Source organism: Pholcus phalangioides, unplaced genomic scaffold (assembly GCF_987345545.1).
Source record: "Pholcus phalangioides strain wild (caught in Gottingen) unplaced genomic scaffold, Ppha-v1.0 ptg000003l_1, whole genome shotgun sequence".
Lineage (NCBI taxonomy): Eukaryota > Metazoa > Arthropoda > Arachnida > Araneae > Pholcidae > Pholcus > Pholcus phalangioides.
This window is the reverse complement of record NW_028301596.1, coordinates 30163230-30182754: the sequence shown is the minus strand read 5'-3', so window position 1 is coordinate 30182754 and position 19525 is coordinate 30163230. Positions and strand designations below refer to the sequence as shown.

Genomic DNA, 19525 nt, shown 5'->3' with positions numbered 1-19525 from the left:
TTTCAAATTGATGTGCAGAATTAAAACGAACAATATGCGGTATAGAACTACAATTTTTTTTTTATTCTGCATATTGCTGTAAATTTCAAGCGCCAAAATACCGCTTAGTATGTATCTTTGATGTTAACAAAAAGTTTTTTAGCGGCAAAACATAAAAACATACTAACCGGTATTTTGGAGCATATAGTTTACACTAGTATGCAGCATAAGAATAAATAATATATAATATCAAACACATTCAGTTTGTTTTCTTGCTGCGTGCTGGTTTAAAATCAGAAACTAACTTTATCAAGAAATTATAACAGATAGCTTAGTTTCTATTTGATAGGTGGCAACAGAGGTCCATATTTTTGCGATAGTACCTAGATATTTTTCCCGAAAATTTTGTGTAGAAGCGAAATATGCGCTATAAATATTTTCTACAATTTTAGAATCAATCGCAGAATTTTTATCCCTTTCGGACACTTAATACACTGTATAATAGGGTCATATATAATATATAATTTTAAAAAATATACATATACACGTTTGTTTCAAAAAAATTAGAACGTCCCAGAAATTTGGGAGCGCAAATCGTGAAATGTTCAAATTAGAAAGTCGAAATTTACAGTATGTCTGTAATTTGCATTTCAATCCTCTCTTTGACAGTGGTTCCCTGCGGGAGAGCATTTTTTGGGTGCGAGATGAAAAAAAAAATTACAACATGTTGACTGATTATTCAGGAAAACTGAAATGATGATAAAAATTTAATTTTTCAATTCCTAAATAAATATGAGTCATACCAATATTTTGATGCCTTATCCTCTGACTTCTACTTGCAAACATGCGTCATACGAATTTTCCGTTGTAAAAGTTTCTTTTTCGATAAACACTTCTTTTCTATTTCGATAGAAAAAAATACCATTATTTACCAAAACTATTTCGTGGTTTGTTCACTTGGTACCTCGTGTTGTGCTAGATTTGATACTGTCGTGAACACCCATGACTCAGGAAAAACATAAGAAAATTGATAGGATCAGCATCAGGTACAATCATCAGATGCCATGAAACCACCGAAGTATCTATGATTTTGGACATTCTTGAATTCTTGATATGAGATCTGCGTTTTCCATCTTCAAAAAAGTCTTCAGTTGCTGGAACCAAAATCTAGAGACCAATGAATCATGACTTCTCTAGATGCAGATTCAATGTCTTGATGCACAAAATCCATGGTCAAGGGCAACAATGGCTGCACTATAATGTATTCATGTGATATCAGCACGCGTTTTCCCATACTGTCGAAGCAAAATACGCACGAAAATTTGCTTTTGTATATATATCCCGTTTTTCTACCCGTAATGTGAAGATACTTTTACAATACTTTATACAATACTTTTTTAATCAATCTGATGTAAATTTGTATGAAAATATTTATGTAACAATACCTTTTAAGTCAGACGTTCTTATTTCTTTGTCGACAACTTTGGGGGTGTTCTAATGTTTTTAAACAAATATAGGAATAAAAATGTTGGCATTTCAAGACACATTCAATCTACTTCATGCAGATTTTTTGTTATCGATATGCCCAAGAAGACCTTCTTAGAAGATGGAAAGGAGAATTACAGCCATATACTGTAAACTTCGGCTACCTAACTTGAGCACTTCATGAACTGCGCTCGCAAATTTCTGGGATGTTTCAATTTTTTGAAACAAACGTGTATTTACGTTTTTATGTCGACTTAAGATTTTTTTCCCTTCTTCCATGAATACCATCAGGTTACTATTTCGCTGTAAGTGAGGTTTTCCATTTTCCAGAACAGCCCAGAGTTCCAGTATACAGTGGAACTTCGGTTAACGAGCTTAATTCGTTCCGCGAACGTACTCGTTATACGAATCGCACGTTATTCGAATCAAACTCCCCCATAGGAAATAATGGAAACACAAATAATTCATTCCACAATTATTCATTCACATAAAAATTACTAATAAGAACTTAAATGACTAATAAGAAAGTAATGCGAATCATCGTTCGTTAATCGAATCAATTTATTTTTCAAAACTTTTGCTCGTTATGCTCGCTAACCGAACCGCTCGTTAACCGAAGTTCCACTGTATAAGAACCCATGACCGCACCGGATTGCTAAGAATTAAGACCGGGGAAATAGATCAAAATACGTTGACTACACATTTATATCATTTCGACCGTCAAAGAAATCATTTCTGTATAATTTCACGCATGTCTTAGTAATGGTAATAGAATTACGTTCACAAGAGTTGCCGCTCCTAATGATAAGCCCGAGATATAGATAAGCTAGAGATTTCCGGGCTTCCTACATCATAGCTGCCAAAGAAAGCATTTGCGTAGAATTTTACAAATGTGCGTAAATTTCTCGCATCATCGATTGAAAAATTGAAAAAACGGAAATGTGTTTAAGATTTTTTTTATATGCCCGGTCGTGCATGTAATAGAAAAAAAATACATGTGTGGATGAACTTTTTACAGGCCCCGGACATGTCGGGCAATATATTTGTCCAGCTCAGTCACGTATCTAAACGCACAATGCGTTCTGACATGTAAAAATTCGTTAGAAATATCCTAGAGAAATGTTTGAGTTGCGTGTACGTGCCATAAGTAGTGAGTAGTACCTCCAGGATAAATTTTACCATGGTATACGGGTCTGAGATCAAGAGATTCATTCGAATACATTAATTAAAATGAAAAAATGATTTACAATTAATTTCACTGTGCGATAGGTAAAATATTCTCTATACGAGAGGTATTCTTATACCAGATTTCCTCACATGTCAACAGCTTGTCGTCAAATCAATATTTTAAGATGTATTCATCCAACCGTGATCGAAAAATGTGCTTCCAAGCACGAAAAAGTATCAGTCATCGCATGTGTTTCATGGAAATGCTTAATAATTCGTCGTTTCGAGGAGGCGACGAAAACGCATTAAAAAGCGAAAAAGACATCTCGTTACACATGTATCACTCTGTCGAAAAAAGAACAGACAGAGAGAGGAGATCGAAATCTCCAGAAAAAAACCGACGACTCATTTCATTCCTGTATCGACAAATGACGATGATACATCATTTAGCAAACTCTAACGAACTAACTAACTATTCCGTCTGGCAGACGTGACATGCGCCAATTTGTATTCATGAAGTCCCGTCTAGCCTAGCGGATCGTTAATTAAATACTTTTCAGCTGGAGACGATAGTGTATTTAATAGGGTGTAACATGTATCAATTTGTCTCGAGGGAACACGCCATGCGGAACTAGAAACAATACAGTACATGCATTATCAGACATTTTCTACTAAACGGCATTGAAGCGAACACAAATAAACCAATCATGAAAAGTAATAACATTATGAAATACAGTAATGCCATTCTTTAAAAAGACCACCCTCCGTTCTCAGAGGACCGTTTCTTTGGACAGGTGACCGTTTAATAGAGGTAAGATAATTGGAGGAAACATCCTGGCTGATGTCTGAAGTACCGAAATTTGCTGCTTATAACCCGCAGATGCAAATGACACTACTTTGAGAAAAAAATATCGTATAGCCCGGAGGGGGGCGTATGATCTGAATGTGAAATTTTATTCATCAATAACCTCTTCGCACCCGAGCCGAAATCGACTATTAAAAAATATGTTTTTTGATTGATTTGTCTCTATTGTGTGTCAAAATACCCTTTAAACGGAAAAAAAAATGTAATTAATCAACTTTGGGTGTTAATTCTTGACTAAGACCACTCGAGTTAGGTTCACACTTCGTCTCCCACATGACAGGTTGGATACCTATCTGAGTTTTGCGTGAAACGCGAATGTTCATCTCTATTGAAACATGTGTTGCAAAACATTTTGGAAAAATAACCTCCATATAGCAACATGGGTAGAATAAACATTCAAACATTATTTCCCAGGCTCCTTTTTCCCCCAAGGACATTACACATTCGTGCTTCTGGCACGAGGGGGACGATATGTCTATCTCAGGTCCTTATTTAAGAAAAGAATAATTAAAAGTAATTTAAAACCCATTAAAAATGAGGTACAAATATGTGTACCTATGGAGTTAAGGGATAATGAATTTAAAGGATGGAAAAATGGTTGTTTGCGTCAGTTTTGGTAAAAAAAGGTTTATTTTTCCTTCTGACTTGATACGTCATCTATATAAATCTTTAAAAAAATTAATTTTTACAACTTGATTTCGAAAATATTTATGTTCATTCCAACCTCCCAAGATAATACTGCAAATAAGATGTAGTGGCTAATGATGTACACTCAATTCTCACAAAGAAATTCCGATGTTTTTAACGCATAACCTGTACGCAGAAAAATATGATAGGCGAGAAGATAAGGTACTTCTCAAGGGGCTTTGGCCGGCCAGTTCACGAATCGGTGAGATTCTGGACATTGGTCATGACAGATTGCAAAGTGCATTCACGATTATGATTTCCTAAACGGTATGTGAATTAATGTTTTTAAATAATTTTTATTACGCATCCTCCACGTTTTGGATTGTATTCCGATAGAGAGTTGTATATTTTTTTCAACAAATTATACCGTAAGTTTAATTCTAATTGTGCTGATATAGTCTGTCTCCCTGTGGTTGGAGAACAACTTTTTGAAAACAACTTTCATACGTGGATTATTCAAGTTCAAGTCGGTAAAAAATTTCTACGCTCTTTTCCTAATTGTATTTAGCTCTCAATTCCTATTATTCTTATTTCTTTCAAAGATTCACGCATTTCAAACGGCAGTTATTAAATGAATTAATTGCCAGAATGTAATTTACCAAAAGCAAAAATGTATTTCTGTTTTATTGGGTGTGTATTAATTGACGAGAGCCGCTATTTTTCTCCTTTTATTATTGCCTTTCCCGCAGAAATCTTAAGAATTCGATGTAATTCGATTTCGTTCCGCGATGATTGACGAGGGGGAAAGAGGAATTCGAAAAAGAGAGAAAAAAAATGATTTTCGGTATTTTTTTTTAATTTCCGACGAAATTGTTTATATTATCATATCGATGTATAACGATGGACGGTACAGGTGCAATCGAAATGCTCAACGTCAATTGGCCGATAGCCCAGGACACGCCCATTCAGCTGCATTTCGCAGTGCCGCAAGCTGGCGCCACAAGGCGGATACATGGAAATCCTAATCCCATGGAAAAGGGCTCTTGCGCTTCTCTTGATTTTTCTTCTTATCATTACCCACAAGGCTTTTTTGACCGAAATAATCGTCAGCTGACTCGCGAGAAACTCGTTACCGGCACAACTCTATTCCGAAATTTAATAAAGCTCTCTCTCGGAGTAGCCGGTCTCTTGCATTGCTTACTCTCAGATTTTCAATTTGCTTTCCGTCAGATTCCATCGCATGCATCTAGCTCAGTCTCGATCCCGTGGCGCAAATCTGCCGCCGGTCGTAAAAAAAATAAAATAATAATAATATAAAATAAACCAATCTCCGATTTTCAATTTCGATCTAATTTTTAAATTTTTTTTATGTATATGTGTCATTTCTGTTTTTTTTTCCCTTCGCTTGTAAATTGTGTGAGCGACAAGCGAATTATTTTGAGGGAAATAAGCCGAGAAGTGCATAAAACTTTCAAATGCAACGAGCCCCGAATTTCTAGAAACAGCGTTTTTGTATTTATGAATTTCTCTTTTTATCTTCTCCGGATTCCTATCGATCCGAAAAAGCAATTTTTCCTCTAGGCTGGCTTTCTGGCTAGATGCCACAGGCTCGGCTTAAATACGTGCTTAAATATAAAGAGTTGTTTTAGGGGACACATGCGTTCTTTTGAACATATTGAGATTTGCAATCCGAGAATATTTGTTGCATTGAAACATTCTCACATTCCATCGAACTCAATAGTATTGGTGCATTTCTCCGACGAGCATCTATCCTATCTGATTCATGGGTGCCAGAGATAGGATCTATAATATAGGTACTAGTCCTAATAGAACATATGGAACATAGCAGTCATTGTACGTCAGTTAAAGGAGAAGCGTTTGCTTTTTTACATTTTTCCAGCTTCGATGAACAGAAGCTGATTAGAGCGCAGCAGGCCTACTACAATACAATTTTTCAATCATTACACTTCGCTCATAATTAGAAAAATTGTTGGCAGATGGAAGCACTACACAAGCACAACAAGCATTACACAGAAACAAACTTCACGTCAGGTACACAACACATACACACACATTCCTACATATACCGATTCGTTAGAAATTCCGTAGAGGAATGTGTACGAGGTGTATGTATGGTTTAGTAGTAGTAGTGAATAAATGCGAGTTTTTGTCTTACCTCTAGAAAAATCTTTCCGATCCAGCTTACAATTTCTTAAACATAAGAATATTCATTCACTGTCGGTTTATTACTCTGGATTTGGATGATAGATGGCAGCATCTTAACAAGTACTATTTTTACTTGATACACACTAAATTTTATTGAGCATTTAATTTGATTGTTATTCCAGATTTTACTGCATTTTTAATTCGACTGTTCATTTTTTATTTTACCAAATTAAAAAAAAAAATTGCTCATTCGAAGTTTAAATTTATACTTGTCAATTTTTTTTTTCATTGCGTCCTTCAAGTTTTCTTTTCGCTCATCTTCATCTCTATATACTTTTTTTTGCAACCAATTTATTTTCTCTGTTTGACTTTTTGCCCACTGGACTCTGGGCTCCCACTATTAGCTGCTTGGGACTTCTCTGAGTTTATGTAAAAAAGAATAAAATAAAATTACAGACATGGCCTTCGGAGGTAGCATATTGTTTTCCTGGCAATCGACAGAGGGGTAAATGAGAAATAGGAAGTAACAGAAATTCAAGTCCCAATGGTGATCGAAATGATTCCGGTTTTCGAACATGGAAATCACTGTGAATGCGGCCCTTAGAAAAAAAACTCAAGTATCACTGCATTGTATTGTGTAATTTATCGTATTATTTGTTCCATATTCTTCCACCAGATGCCAGTGCATCCGACGAATTCAGTTTAAGTGATATATATGTCATTAGATGATATTTGTTAAGTTGTAGATCACCTAGGTAACAGGTCTGGTCAGCCGAAATGGAATGCGCCCCGAGACGAGAAATTTGAAAAGCGGCCAAATAGTAGACGACGAATCGCGTGAGTGTGTCACTGAAGGTCGACCGGAGGGAGATGGCTATGCATAATTATTACGATCACGCTAATTGTTTCGAAGGCTTGTACGTGTTGGTATTGAAAATATGCGTCGAAAGAGAAGTACGTAAAATAAATGCAAATGTTTCGTGCTGGACATTGCTCAAACTTTGGCATCTTTCCCAAATATTTAATGAATTGATGTTTATTGATAGGGGGGGGGGGGAGAGCATTCATACAACTTGTCATTAATTTGGATATCACTCGATTATTTTCGTGTGAGTGAGTAAATTAATTGAATGCGCAAATAAATGGGAATCGTCTTAAAAAGTACACAAATGGCTACCAATCTAATGCGGTATTTGATATAATAACTGCCATGGTTAATTACGTAAATGTCTATATATATATATATATATATATATATATATATATATATATATATAATCATAATTTCACGGGAATTACTTTTGAGGTCGTAAGTAGTGTAGAGTAGGAGCCTCTCGTGAGGCCTTCCTCATCCAACCACTAATATATAAATTCAGTCGGGTCCGCTTAAACGGATTAAATCCTCCGGCACCAAAATTTCTTCCGTATAGATAAGTGATCTTAAACTTCCCCGCTTAAAATTATAATTTCGACGACTTTCCCCGTTTAATGGAATATTACACTTCACACGTGAACTGTTAGTACGCATCAACCAATATAGGCATAATGCAAAAAAAAACTCATTTCAGAGTAGGTATTGCCCTCCAAGTATTCAAGTTGTCTTCGATACGTACATTTAATTATTTTATTTTTGTTCCGTGTTGACAAACATGTTGGGGTAAATCGAGAAGCTATCCATTCTTAGAATAAGACAACCATAAGTAATCTTTATGGGCATCGTATAATATTTTATCATGTGTATATATTGTTTGTAATTTGTGTTAATTGCATTTTTAATTGGGTTGCTGTATTTTTGAAACATATGACAACCATATTTTTATGGGCATCTTTTTATCAGCCACCTCGTTGGGCATTTTGCCTGTTGTGGCGTTGTATTTGTATTTGTATTTGATCCGATAGAGGACGTAAAAAAAACAACCCTTAACTCTTTTCTAATGAGCATGAGTAATCAAAATATAGTTGAGCAGAATATTTTTCATGTCTTTGTACATCAAACATGGAGATAAGATAAAATTAAAGGATCGCCAAGGAAATGAGAGAGAGAGAGAGAGAGGGAAAAGAAGCAAATGTATGAGTGGATTGAAAACAGGACATATTAAAGTTTTCTGAGGTTTGCAATTAGTTGATTCGAAGCTGAACCAATCCATGAGAAAAATCATAAAAAAATATAAATATAGTAGAACCTCTCGATAACGGACACCCATGGGGGCCAAAAATTTCGTCTGCTGATGGGGAGGTACGATCCACAATGGAACCTCGTTTATACGACTTTCATATTTATACGACGGTTGGATTCGGTTGCAATTGGTTCCTATACACACTGTTATGTTAAAATGTATATGTTACTGGGTGCAAAAGTGACACAAGGTTGGTTATGCATAATCACTAATCGTCTCGATAAAGAAGGTTTAATTAAATTTCACAAAAAGTGAATCTTGCACTTTTACTGTCGATTATGCATACTTCCCAAATAAAATTGGAAAGTTTGATAAATATGGAAAAGTTTATAAAATCTTTCTTCTCTTCATTAAACCAATTAATTATTTTTGCTATACGTGCTCTACACGTTTTGCAATAAAAATTAAATCAAAATAAGCGTGAAGAAGATAAAGCGTTCATATTGGCTTTCTTCACACCTATCAACAAACAAAACCAACATTATCATTCGAATTTACCACACTTTGGATACAATACAAATACAACGCCACAACAGGCAAATTGCCCAACGAGGTGGCTGACTTAAGAACATCATGGATCCCCGAGCCATGATCATTGCTATGTTCAGTTAATTAAGTAATTGAGTGACGATTTATCATATTTACCAACACGAGCTTGGGCTTGAACATAATCTTAATTGAATATGATAAATTCTCTGTTTACGACCACAAATTAAGTTACAGTTTGGAAAAAAATTAGAGTTTGCCTAATTTTACTGTCCGTTATCAAGAGTATCCGCTAACGGGGAGTGAAATACATTAAATCTTTATTCCTCAGGACCAGAGGATCAGAAATTTTTTGTTTGGAGAGGTTCCACCCCAAGCTGATTATACTGAAAAAAAAGATAATAGTGAACCACAAGGGATGAAGACTTATCACAGGGCATCCCAAGAGTTCCAATTTTTTTATCTTGCATACAAACTGTTGATACTCTCTGTATATTACTTGGAAGCAAATTTAATAAGTTCCTAAAATATATTCATGCCATTCCTCTATTTTTCAAAATTTGATTTTTTGTGAGATATAACATGCATTTTTGGTTAATTTCCCAGTGTAAAGAAATTGCCGGGACACGCTGTGATAAATAATAATGATAATAAGTTCAGTCTTCGTTAGGTCATCAGCAAGTGATGGAATCCCTCAAGGGATTTTCAAAACTTTTTTTTGGAAACACGAACAATTTTATGAGTAATTATTTCAAAATGTGATTCTATTACTTTTCCACTGTAGCTAAAACTTGAATCAGTACCCGAATACCTCGATTGTGGCTTGAGAAGAGAGCCTTGTGAAAATCAAGATCTCACGGGGCACCCGTGCCGTGACCCGTCAAGATCCCAGTTTGGGGCCCTGTTTTGCACCGACAGGTAGGTCCAAATATGTTTGGTTTGTCAGATAATGTTTGCGACCACTTATATTTGAAGACACTTTCAAACTATTAAGTTCTTGGTCTCTTACCCTCGTTGGAATAAAATGATTTATTTCTTCTATTACTCTCACGGTTAGCGTACTATGCTCTTTACAAGCCTAGGAGAAAATAAGTTTTTCTACGGTTCAATAGGCTCGCATAAAATGACCACAGTGAGGAAAAATAAATACATTTTTCCCCGTCTTTAATTTTGTATTAATTGTATATAATTTGACACCAAGCAATCTTTGCGATAGAGATTAATCTTAACCATTATGGGTAACACAAGACGTAATAAGAACAACGTCATGAAAAATAATTCATTTGAAAATATAAGAAATACCACTTCCAACGAAAATTTCTGAACATTGAAATATGCATATATTCAATGACATGAACGTGTTGTTTCATATGTAGTGACATTTTTACATAGTTCATATGTATGGTCTTCTTTAGATCACTATGCATATAGCTTGGAAATAGCTTTTCTTTTACACAAAAAACATTCCGAATAAAAAAGAATTATTTCTACGATTCTCATTCGGATAATCCGTCCATGACGACAGTCTGTGACGCACGTTGTTTGTCAAGCGTAACATGGAGAGAGAGAGTGAGAGACTTGCCGCGCCCCCCTATTTTTCACGTACAAAATTCTAAACCTTGGTTTTAACGAATGGAATTTTTTCGATCCCTTTAATACATCCACCTACTTATTATTTTGCGCAAATGCATTATGTGAACATTTTAGTTTGAACAAATAACTGCCGCAAACATCTGACAAAACAAAAGGAGCTCGTCTCTTCCGTTTAGCAACATGCTGTTATAGTTTGAAAAATAATCATTCCCCAAATTAAGTTGTATTTTTAAGCCACACGTATTTTTCACTGTAAAATCGGCAAACACCACGGCAGCTATCCAGGTACATATACAGTCAAACTCGGTTATAACGACCTCATTTGTAACGATACCTTGTCTGTAACGTCAATAACTGGCGGCCCCCGGCTGATTCTTATAGAAGATCATCTTAATGATTTTTGGCTTACAATATCACAATATCAATGAAAACGCGGAGACCTCGGATATAACGATTATTTTGCATACGTTTTCGTAGCGTTTTCCCAAGAAATTCCTAGAACTAAAGATCACCATATTAAAGGAATGCTCGCCTGTTATAATAATAATAATAATAAATATTTATTTCGTGCTTGACGCTCCGACTGGTTTATTGGTGTGACCTGTATACGAGACACTCCCTTATTTCCCTGTAATTTTTCCCGACCTGATAAATAAATTTATTGTTTTCCAACGAAACTCACTTTAATTTACAATCTCTACTAAAATAGGGATGAAGATAATTTGCACAATTTTACAAATTATATTATAACGAATATGATGACTATAATATTCAGCTCACGTTTCTGCCATATTCAACTTTTTTTTCTGGAAAATACATTATAATTCTCCTTGCAGACTTGCTCTGTAGCCATATATTTCATGTGAAAGGTTATTTATACACAATATTTGGCAACTTTGCTGACAATTTTTAGTTTTTTTTTAATGAAAATTGCTTTTACTATGTGTTGCTGTATTTTTGAATGCACATGAAGTTGAACTTGGTTAATTCGAAGTCACTGGGAAAAGTTCGAATTATCAAATTTATCTATTCTGGATTAGTAAGATGCCTACAAATTGCAACTTAATCATCCACATTCTACTTTACCGCACACCAAATCCTATCATATATCGCCATACGACAATTTCCAACCAGTGGGGCTGGGTGGGAAATGAAGGCACCATCTATCGGCGGTCGCCCCCAGTCTCGGTAGGTAAATTTTAATAATTTACAAATTTTATAAAATTCATCTTATCTGCTACATTTTTCCACTGTTTTTGAAACGGCACAATTTCTTTACCATGTTCAAAGCCTGATTTACAAAAACAGTTCACGAGAACATACGTTATGAAACTGTTTCCCAAATTTTGCTTATCATTCTTATGTCATCATGGGAATATACTTCTATTAACACGTTATACAATCTGAACTTTCCTATAGTTTCTATACTATTAATAATGACGAAAAGGTTTAGACTTGGAACACCTTCATGTTAAAATGCTCATTCAATTGTTCATTACGTAGAGTAGGGGAAAACAGAATTTTTTCAAACTTTCATTAGTCTTTAAAAATTTGTTGTTTAACAACTTGTACTAGAAAAATGCAAAGTGTGGCAGAAAATTGTGGTAGAATTTTTCTAAACTATAAATTTGCTTATACAAAAAAAATTATAATTTTTTTTCCTCCAACCTCGAATTGTCAAAAAAATTTCGAATTAAACGATAAATTTCGACAATAAATTAGACAGAAAACTCAAGGGGACTTCTTAGATGTTCGAATTATCCAAAACTCTAATTGCCCAAGTTCTACTGTATTTGATACCCATATCTTTTTTATGGACATTTTTTATTTTTTTCAGCCACCTCTTTGGGAAGTTTGCCTGATGTCGCTTTGCATGTAATTGATAAAATATTTGACGGCAATTGAAAACGTCTCGTATTTATGATCCTAAAAATATTCGCGTGTTTTTCTCATTAAAATATGATCTCTCTCCCGTAATCACAACAAAATAACTTCGATTACAGTAATTTAATGCATCTGATTATATTTTTTATATTTAAATGGTCTTTTATCATAATACCTCGGTTGTAATGACACCTCGGCAATAACATCAAAACATCGTGGAATCTTCGATGTCGTTATAACCGTATGTCAATTGCAGAGGGGACAAAACCGTACCTTTTGACCACCCGAAATCAGAATACGTCAAGTATGAAGAATCGGAAGAAAATCATGGCCATTTTCACGTCTTCCTCACATTCCCATATTTCAATGATTGAAGTAGCATTTTTGAAAACTTAAATCACATAGTAAAACGTCAGATCAACTTCAAAGCCGTTAAGAACATGGATACTGCTGAAAAAAAATCAGGCTGCAATATATTTGGTAGCAAATCCCCTATTCCCTCGCTTAAAAACCGCACGCTTTAGTGCTATATTATATATCCTTCGTTTCTATTTATTCATTTCATTTCTATTTCAAGAAATCATTTTGAATATGGAGGTATTATGTGCGCAACCAACCATTACAACAATAACATATCACGCCGCATTATAATAACTCCGACACAATCGGAAAGACAAGAAAACGTGACTGCTAAGAAGATTTAAAAAAAAATCCAAATATGGATTTTTATACGCATTTGCAATGAGGGGTTTGAGAATGACATACAGTAGAACCCCCACTTTCTCTTGGGGGGGGGGGGATTAAACCCATTTTAGACTTGGATTAATGTCTCTGTTACGGTAAATGTGATATATAAACCGTATTTTACATACTTATCAATCGTTTTGGTAAGTTTGATAAATTCATCACCTTTAACGGCAAATATGCGTAATACCCAGGCGTCGCTCGTAAATTTGATAAAAACTGAAAACATTATGACTTTTACCGGTGATTATGTATAATAAACCAAGTGTTGTTTGAGTGAATTTCATAAATACTTGAAATTTATCGCCTTCGCCTGTGGTTATGCATAACAAATACCCTCCCTAGTGTAAACAGTGAATTTAATAAATGTGAAAAAAAAATCCAAATGATTGTAGTATGTGTGATGAATATAGTCAGATCCCGATATAACGATAACAAATTTTATGATCGTAACCCGATTTAATAATGCAATGCATGTATGTATGTATATCATGTAATACGATATATCGTGTTTGCCGATGACGCGACACTTGGGTATTATGCATAATCGCCGGTGAAAGTGATTAATCTAGGGAAATTTACCAAATTTACCAACGACGCTTAGCTACTATGCGTAACTGCCGGTAGAGGTGATAAATTTAGGAAAATTTAGAAAGCTTACCAAAATGATTATGCATAATCATCGGTTACCATGCATAAAAACCGGATTTATATCACATTTACAGTAACAGAAACATACTTCCAATTAGGAAAAAATATCCACATAACTTTCCTCTCAATACATATATTTAGTACATGTACCGAGATACAAAATTTAATTTTTATATATATTTTTAATTTTATAATTTAATTTTTATATTTTTTATATTTAGATACTGAAGGACGTATCTAAAATTCGTACGTTATTCGGATACTTTCTCTAATTGAAAGTATGTGTCTATCACCAACGTGGTTCAAAGTTAAAGGTTAAGTTATAAGGATGTTATGTGCAGGGTAATTTACATAATTACCCTTATCGCAATTTACTGGTGAACCGTTGATCCTAGAGGCATACTTCCAATTCGAAAAATTATCAAAATAACGTGTAGTATTCAGATATTGCGTTAATCTTGCAAGGAGTTATAAAGTAATTAAAATAAAAATAGAAATTTTTTTATACGGACACCCTGTACTCAAAAACCCAATTAGAAAGTTGTTGAACTGTCTCTCTTGAGGCCAACAAAAAATTTCACGTTTCTAAGTACTGTTTTTTTCACAACTTTCCTCCGATGTTTGAATTAAAATATCGCAGCAAACATTGCACTTGGAAACGTTTAATTTTTTTGTTGGCCTCAAGAGACACAGTGCTACAACTTTCTAATTGGGTTTTTGAGCCCAGGGTGTCCGTATAAAAAAATTTCTATTTTTATTTTAACTACTGTATAACTCCTTGCAACATGAATGCAATATCTGAGTACTACACGTTATTTGGATACCTAATTAGAAATATGGAGGATCAACGGTGGATCATCTCTAGAATCAACGGTTCACCAGTAAAATGCGGCAAGGGCGCTACCTACGGCTTTCAAAACTGATTAATCCCTTGATTAAATGCCACCATAATTGTAACGTTACGAGACATAAACTTCATAATTATGTCACTGTCTTCAGAACTCCTGGGATGAAAGAATGATCTTGAAAGAATAATATGGCTCTTTCCTTGAAAATGTTTAGATTTAAAAAAATGATTACAGCGAAATCTGTCGGTAACGGACACCGGGACAGAAAAATTTGTCCGCTAACGATGAGTGTCCGTTAATAGATAGTAAAATATATTGTGAGGACTCCGTCGACATAATTGTGCGTCCGCTAACGGGGAATGTCCGTTAGGAGAGGCTCCACTGTATACTGCTGGAAAATTTATGGTGAAAACATTCTGTATATTCTTTACATGGTATTCAAGCCGTATTTCAAATTTTATAACACTGAAATTTTAATAATTGAATGCGAGGTCTCTCACCACCCTTTCAGTCTCCGCGTATGGACTTGGATGTGTATATTATTTTGGTTGTTTCGGATATGGAGGGTTTTACTGCATCCGTAGAAATGAACGATCTCAAAAAGAACTTGGAAAAGATAACATTATAACATTTAGTCAATGTTGAAAATCTCCGACATCTACTGATATCGAATAGGCTCTTACGTCATTGCTTCTTTTCATTTATCGCTTATGTGACTGATTGAATCCGCTCTTAAGTTAGAACTCACAGCTAAATATATCACAAATTAAATATTAAATCGATTTACAGTATATAAAAATCGGAAAAAGCGGCAGAGAGGGATAGAAGGGAGCGATTCTCTGTCTCTTAGCATCAAGATGACCTTTGACATTTAAAGAGATTCTCCGCTTCCCGATTCTCAGCTGAGCAAATACGGAAGAAAATTTGGAATCGAGAGAGCATCGATGTCTTCGGTATGATTCTATGAAGTACTGGATACGGAATTTTATTTTAAATTTCTGTTTTCATACAATCCCGTGTTTCGGCCTACGTAAAAATTTCAATGGACTGCGTAAAAATTTTCGCATCCATATCAAAAATTACTTGGGATAAGAATTCTAGATAGCCCACCTGTTTCCGTCATTGAACTAGTATTTTTCATTATACGCCACTGTTTCGCTTCGAGTCATATGGCCCTTGGAAATTCGTGTAGCGCCGCTGGCTAAGTGACTCGAATTAGACTCATTTAACAAGAGCTCGGCTGTGTGTGCTTAGAAAAACGTTGATTATGTGTAATTATGCTATTTGGGTTTGTGGATGAGCAGACAGTGGTGTTATCTTGGGTGTGGCAATGCTTGCGTCATCCGGTGTTTCAAGGTCGAATCCCTAAATTTTTGTAAGCGCGCGTCAATTTTTCCGTAGCATTTCCGGGAAGTTGGGACGTTTCGCGATCACATTCAAGTTACCCGGAGTTTTTCAACATTCACGTAGGATTTTATTAACATAGCTCAAGAGTGAAAGCTTATGTTTTCAGAATCTTTCCAAAATTTTCAAACTTCACATATTTGTAAAAACAGGGTTTTTTTGGGTTCAGTTCATTAAACGATATAATTTGTTTATAATTACCTTTTTCGACTTTCTGCAGGATCCTCGTCTTGTGGTCATCGGCCACTGGTTCGCTGAGTACGACCAGCAAGTAGCAACCGGGCATGGTGGTGGCGGTCGAGGTGGAGGAGGCGGCGGCCATGGCTCGCTGGCCGCTCTCTGATCAAGTACAGCACCGGCCACCGCTGCAGGATAACGTTTGTATGTTAGTTTTGGAGCGAGCAAGTCGCACAATTCGGCAGACCGGCTGGAGACGCAATGAATCGTTTTTTGCTTCGACCACCGCCGCAGTGGACGGCGCTACTGTCAGTGGTGTGGAGCTTGTCTTCTCTCTCTCTTATCCACCCTTTCTCTCTCTCTCTCTCTCTTATGTCCTACGCCACTGTGCGACCCTCTCCCATCGCTCTCTCCTTTCCCCCCCCCCCACCCTTTCTTGCCTTCTCTCACGAAAGCATGTGATGGCGTCACGTGACTGCAGCACGATTTTCGTCTGGCTCGGCCACGTTCGGTACGCTTTCGGGTTTCACCGGCGAAATTCGACTCTTCCGTTTTCTAAAAAAAGAGAAGAAAAATATACCCTTTTTTAGAGAATTCGAACTCGCACAGAGACTGATCAAAAGTAATTGAAAATTTCAGCTACGGATTTTCTGAATTATCAACACTCATTGCTCAAATATCATAGACTGAAAATGAATCGATTGATTAAAAATATTCCCGTAGTTATGTATTAATTAAAATATTGATGAACTCAAATGTGACACATTTCTGGAGCATGTTGAGTTTTCCATGGCTCCCCAATCCTGGGCTTTTTTGGCCGGGATCATCTTTAACGGTCTTTCTATAGTAAATTAATTCCTATAATGTAAAAAAAATTGGGTTCATTCGGAGTCCTGAGCTTTCTGGAACTATATCAGCCTCTCCATTGTGTGGAAAAAAGCTGTGCTGTTTTTCATTATTCATAACCCAAATATTGTAAGCAATAGAAACTAAAGCAGCTTTTTTAAGAAAGTTTTTCAGTAAGTTCTTTTGGCCGCTTAATTTTTTTTTTCAAATATTGGTGTAAAATAAGATCAAGATAAAACTTAAAAAATTGTAAAAAAACTTTTTGGTCTCAAAACTATTAGAAAAGTTTTATTTAATGCTATTTTGAATTTTATCTTCAATGAACTGATTCGTAAGTGGAAGAACTCAAAATATACAAAGTATAATTTGAAATAGAATAAACTGTCATGGTGATATTGTACAAAATTATTACGCATACGTCGATAAAAAAAAAATCACAGGAATTAATGGGGGCATTTATTCTGTATCTTGTTAGTATTCGAATCGACATTATAGGATATTGATTAAAAGATCTATTTATATGTATATGTTTTCGTTTGAATAAGAAGTGACGTAGTCGAGAGAGAGCCAGAGTGTGATAAATATTAATGTCCTATTCAAGTTTTTGCGATATGTTCAGGAAGAAGGCACTTATATAGTTACCCCATACAAATGCATTCATCCGCGAATCGGAATTAGCACATCAGTACACTAGAATGTGAATCACTGGATTTTAAATCAGTTTTTATTTCTAATGACTTGATAGACATCAATGTTTTTCAGAAAAAAAAATAGATCATCCAGTGAAATCAATAATTCAAATAACTTCGTTCTAGGGAGATGACTGTTTCGAAGTTATCTGTTGCGCAAACTAGCTGTACATTGCTGAAAATGTGTGCCATTTTATGTGTTCGGGTCTAGTCATCTATTTCCCAAATCGGAAGGTGTAAACTGGTGCGAGGGCGCACATTGAGTGGTTATTTTTCTGAATTTAATTTTAAATAGTCAATTATTTGCTGAGGCCAGATTTTTTTCAAAAGGCATTTTCACCGAATCGTGTTTAACTGATAGATTCTCTTTCAGCATGACTAAATTAAAATCTTTCACTAAAATTGGTGAAGGGTTTTATACTGATATGCTTGAAGAAGCGAAAGACGATTTTTCACCATTTTTTCAATATCTTCCAAGATTTGAGAAAATCAATATAATATTTCTTTGTTTCTCCTTCGCGACAACTGATCGGAAAAAAAAGGAAACATTACTTAAATACTATATGTGTCTTCTTTTATTTATAAAAGTTTTTATTTTGTTTCAATTTTACGTATTTATGTTTAAAAAAAAGAAGAATGAAAACAGGTCTTGATATTCTCGCTTCCATTCTGATGTTGATTTATTTTTAGCATTTAAATATTTCAAATTGCATTAACTGGAAAAGTAGTTATGCTATTATTATTAGTGGTGGTCATCAATAGAAAATCTAAAATTAGTTCAACCACTAATTATGATTTTCCACGCTATTGCCGTCGGGAAAGAATTCAGCAAGTTACAATTTATCTCGTTAATAGTAAAATCATAGCTAATTTAAGGTGCTCGATCGAAAGGTAAATGCAGGCCGAGGGCAGGGTGTCCATATCATGCGATTGAGAAACCGGGACAAAGCCTGATAAAGTTCGAGTCATAACACAAATTCATCAATAAAAACCAGGACATACTGAATTTTTTTTTCAGGGGGCATTTATAGTGTCGCATAGTGTTAAGGCAATGGATAAAATTACCTATTGGCACTAAAAACCTGAGCCTTGTGCGGTTATGTTCAGTGTTTGCCAACCTTTTCTCATTATAGACCCTGAAATTATGTGAACTTTTTCACGAACCAGCATAAATGGGAGTGATATATTTTGTGAACCGGCAAAAAAGAACAATAGGAGGGAAATTTCTTAAGCTTCTGACTGATTATATTCGTATTTATACTTTGTTATTATAAATATGAGAAACCACGTTAAGCTAGCACTACTGCTGTTATCTATTGAATAAAAACAACAAAATTTGTTATAGTTCTTTAAATAAAATGGTTGTCGGTTTTAAACCGATGTGCGGAATGAAAATGAACAACATGTGATATAAAGGAAAAATATATAATAAATTTTTCATTATGCTTATTTATTTTATTTTTATGCTACATATCGGTGTAAATTTTATGTCCCAAAATAATGGTCAATATGTATTTTGGTTTTCACAAAAAGTAATCCAGCGGCAAACATAAAAACATGTTAACCGGTATTTTGGTGCATGAAATTTATACCGGTATTTAGCACAAAAACAAATAACATATAGTAGTATAACACATTTTATACGCTTTCATGTGACATACCGGTTTGAACCCAACAATTAACTTTACTTCTAAAAATCATAACAGACAATTCAGTTTTTATTTGGTAGGTGGCAGC

The 19525-nt window shown here is 35.0% G+C and overlaps 1 protein-coding gene across 1 annotated transcript in view; it reads right to left on the bottom strand.

The window, feature by feature from the left end:
* The window catches only part of LOC149088382 (uncharacterized), a 70160-nt gene extending 53644 nt beyond the window's left edge, over positions 1-16516 (bottom strand). Inside the window, exon 1 of the mRNA XM_089251972.1 lies at positions 16278-16516. Within this exon, the coding sequence (XP_089108098.1) occupies positions 16278-16398 (121 nt within the window). The 5' untranslated portion in view covers positions 16399-16516. The remainder of the gene's footprint in view (positions 1-16277) is intronic.
* Between the last annotated feature and the right edge of the window lie 3009 nt (positions 16517-19525).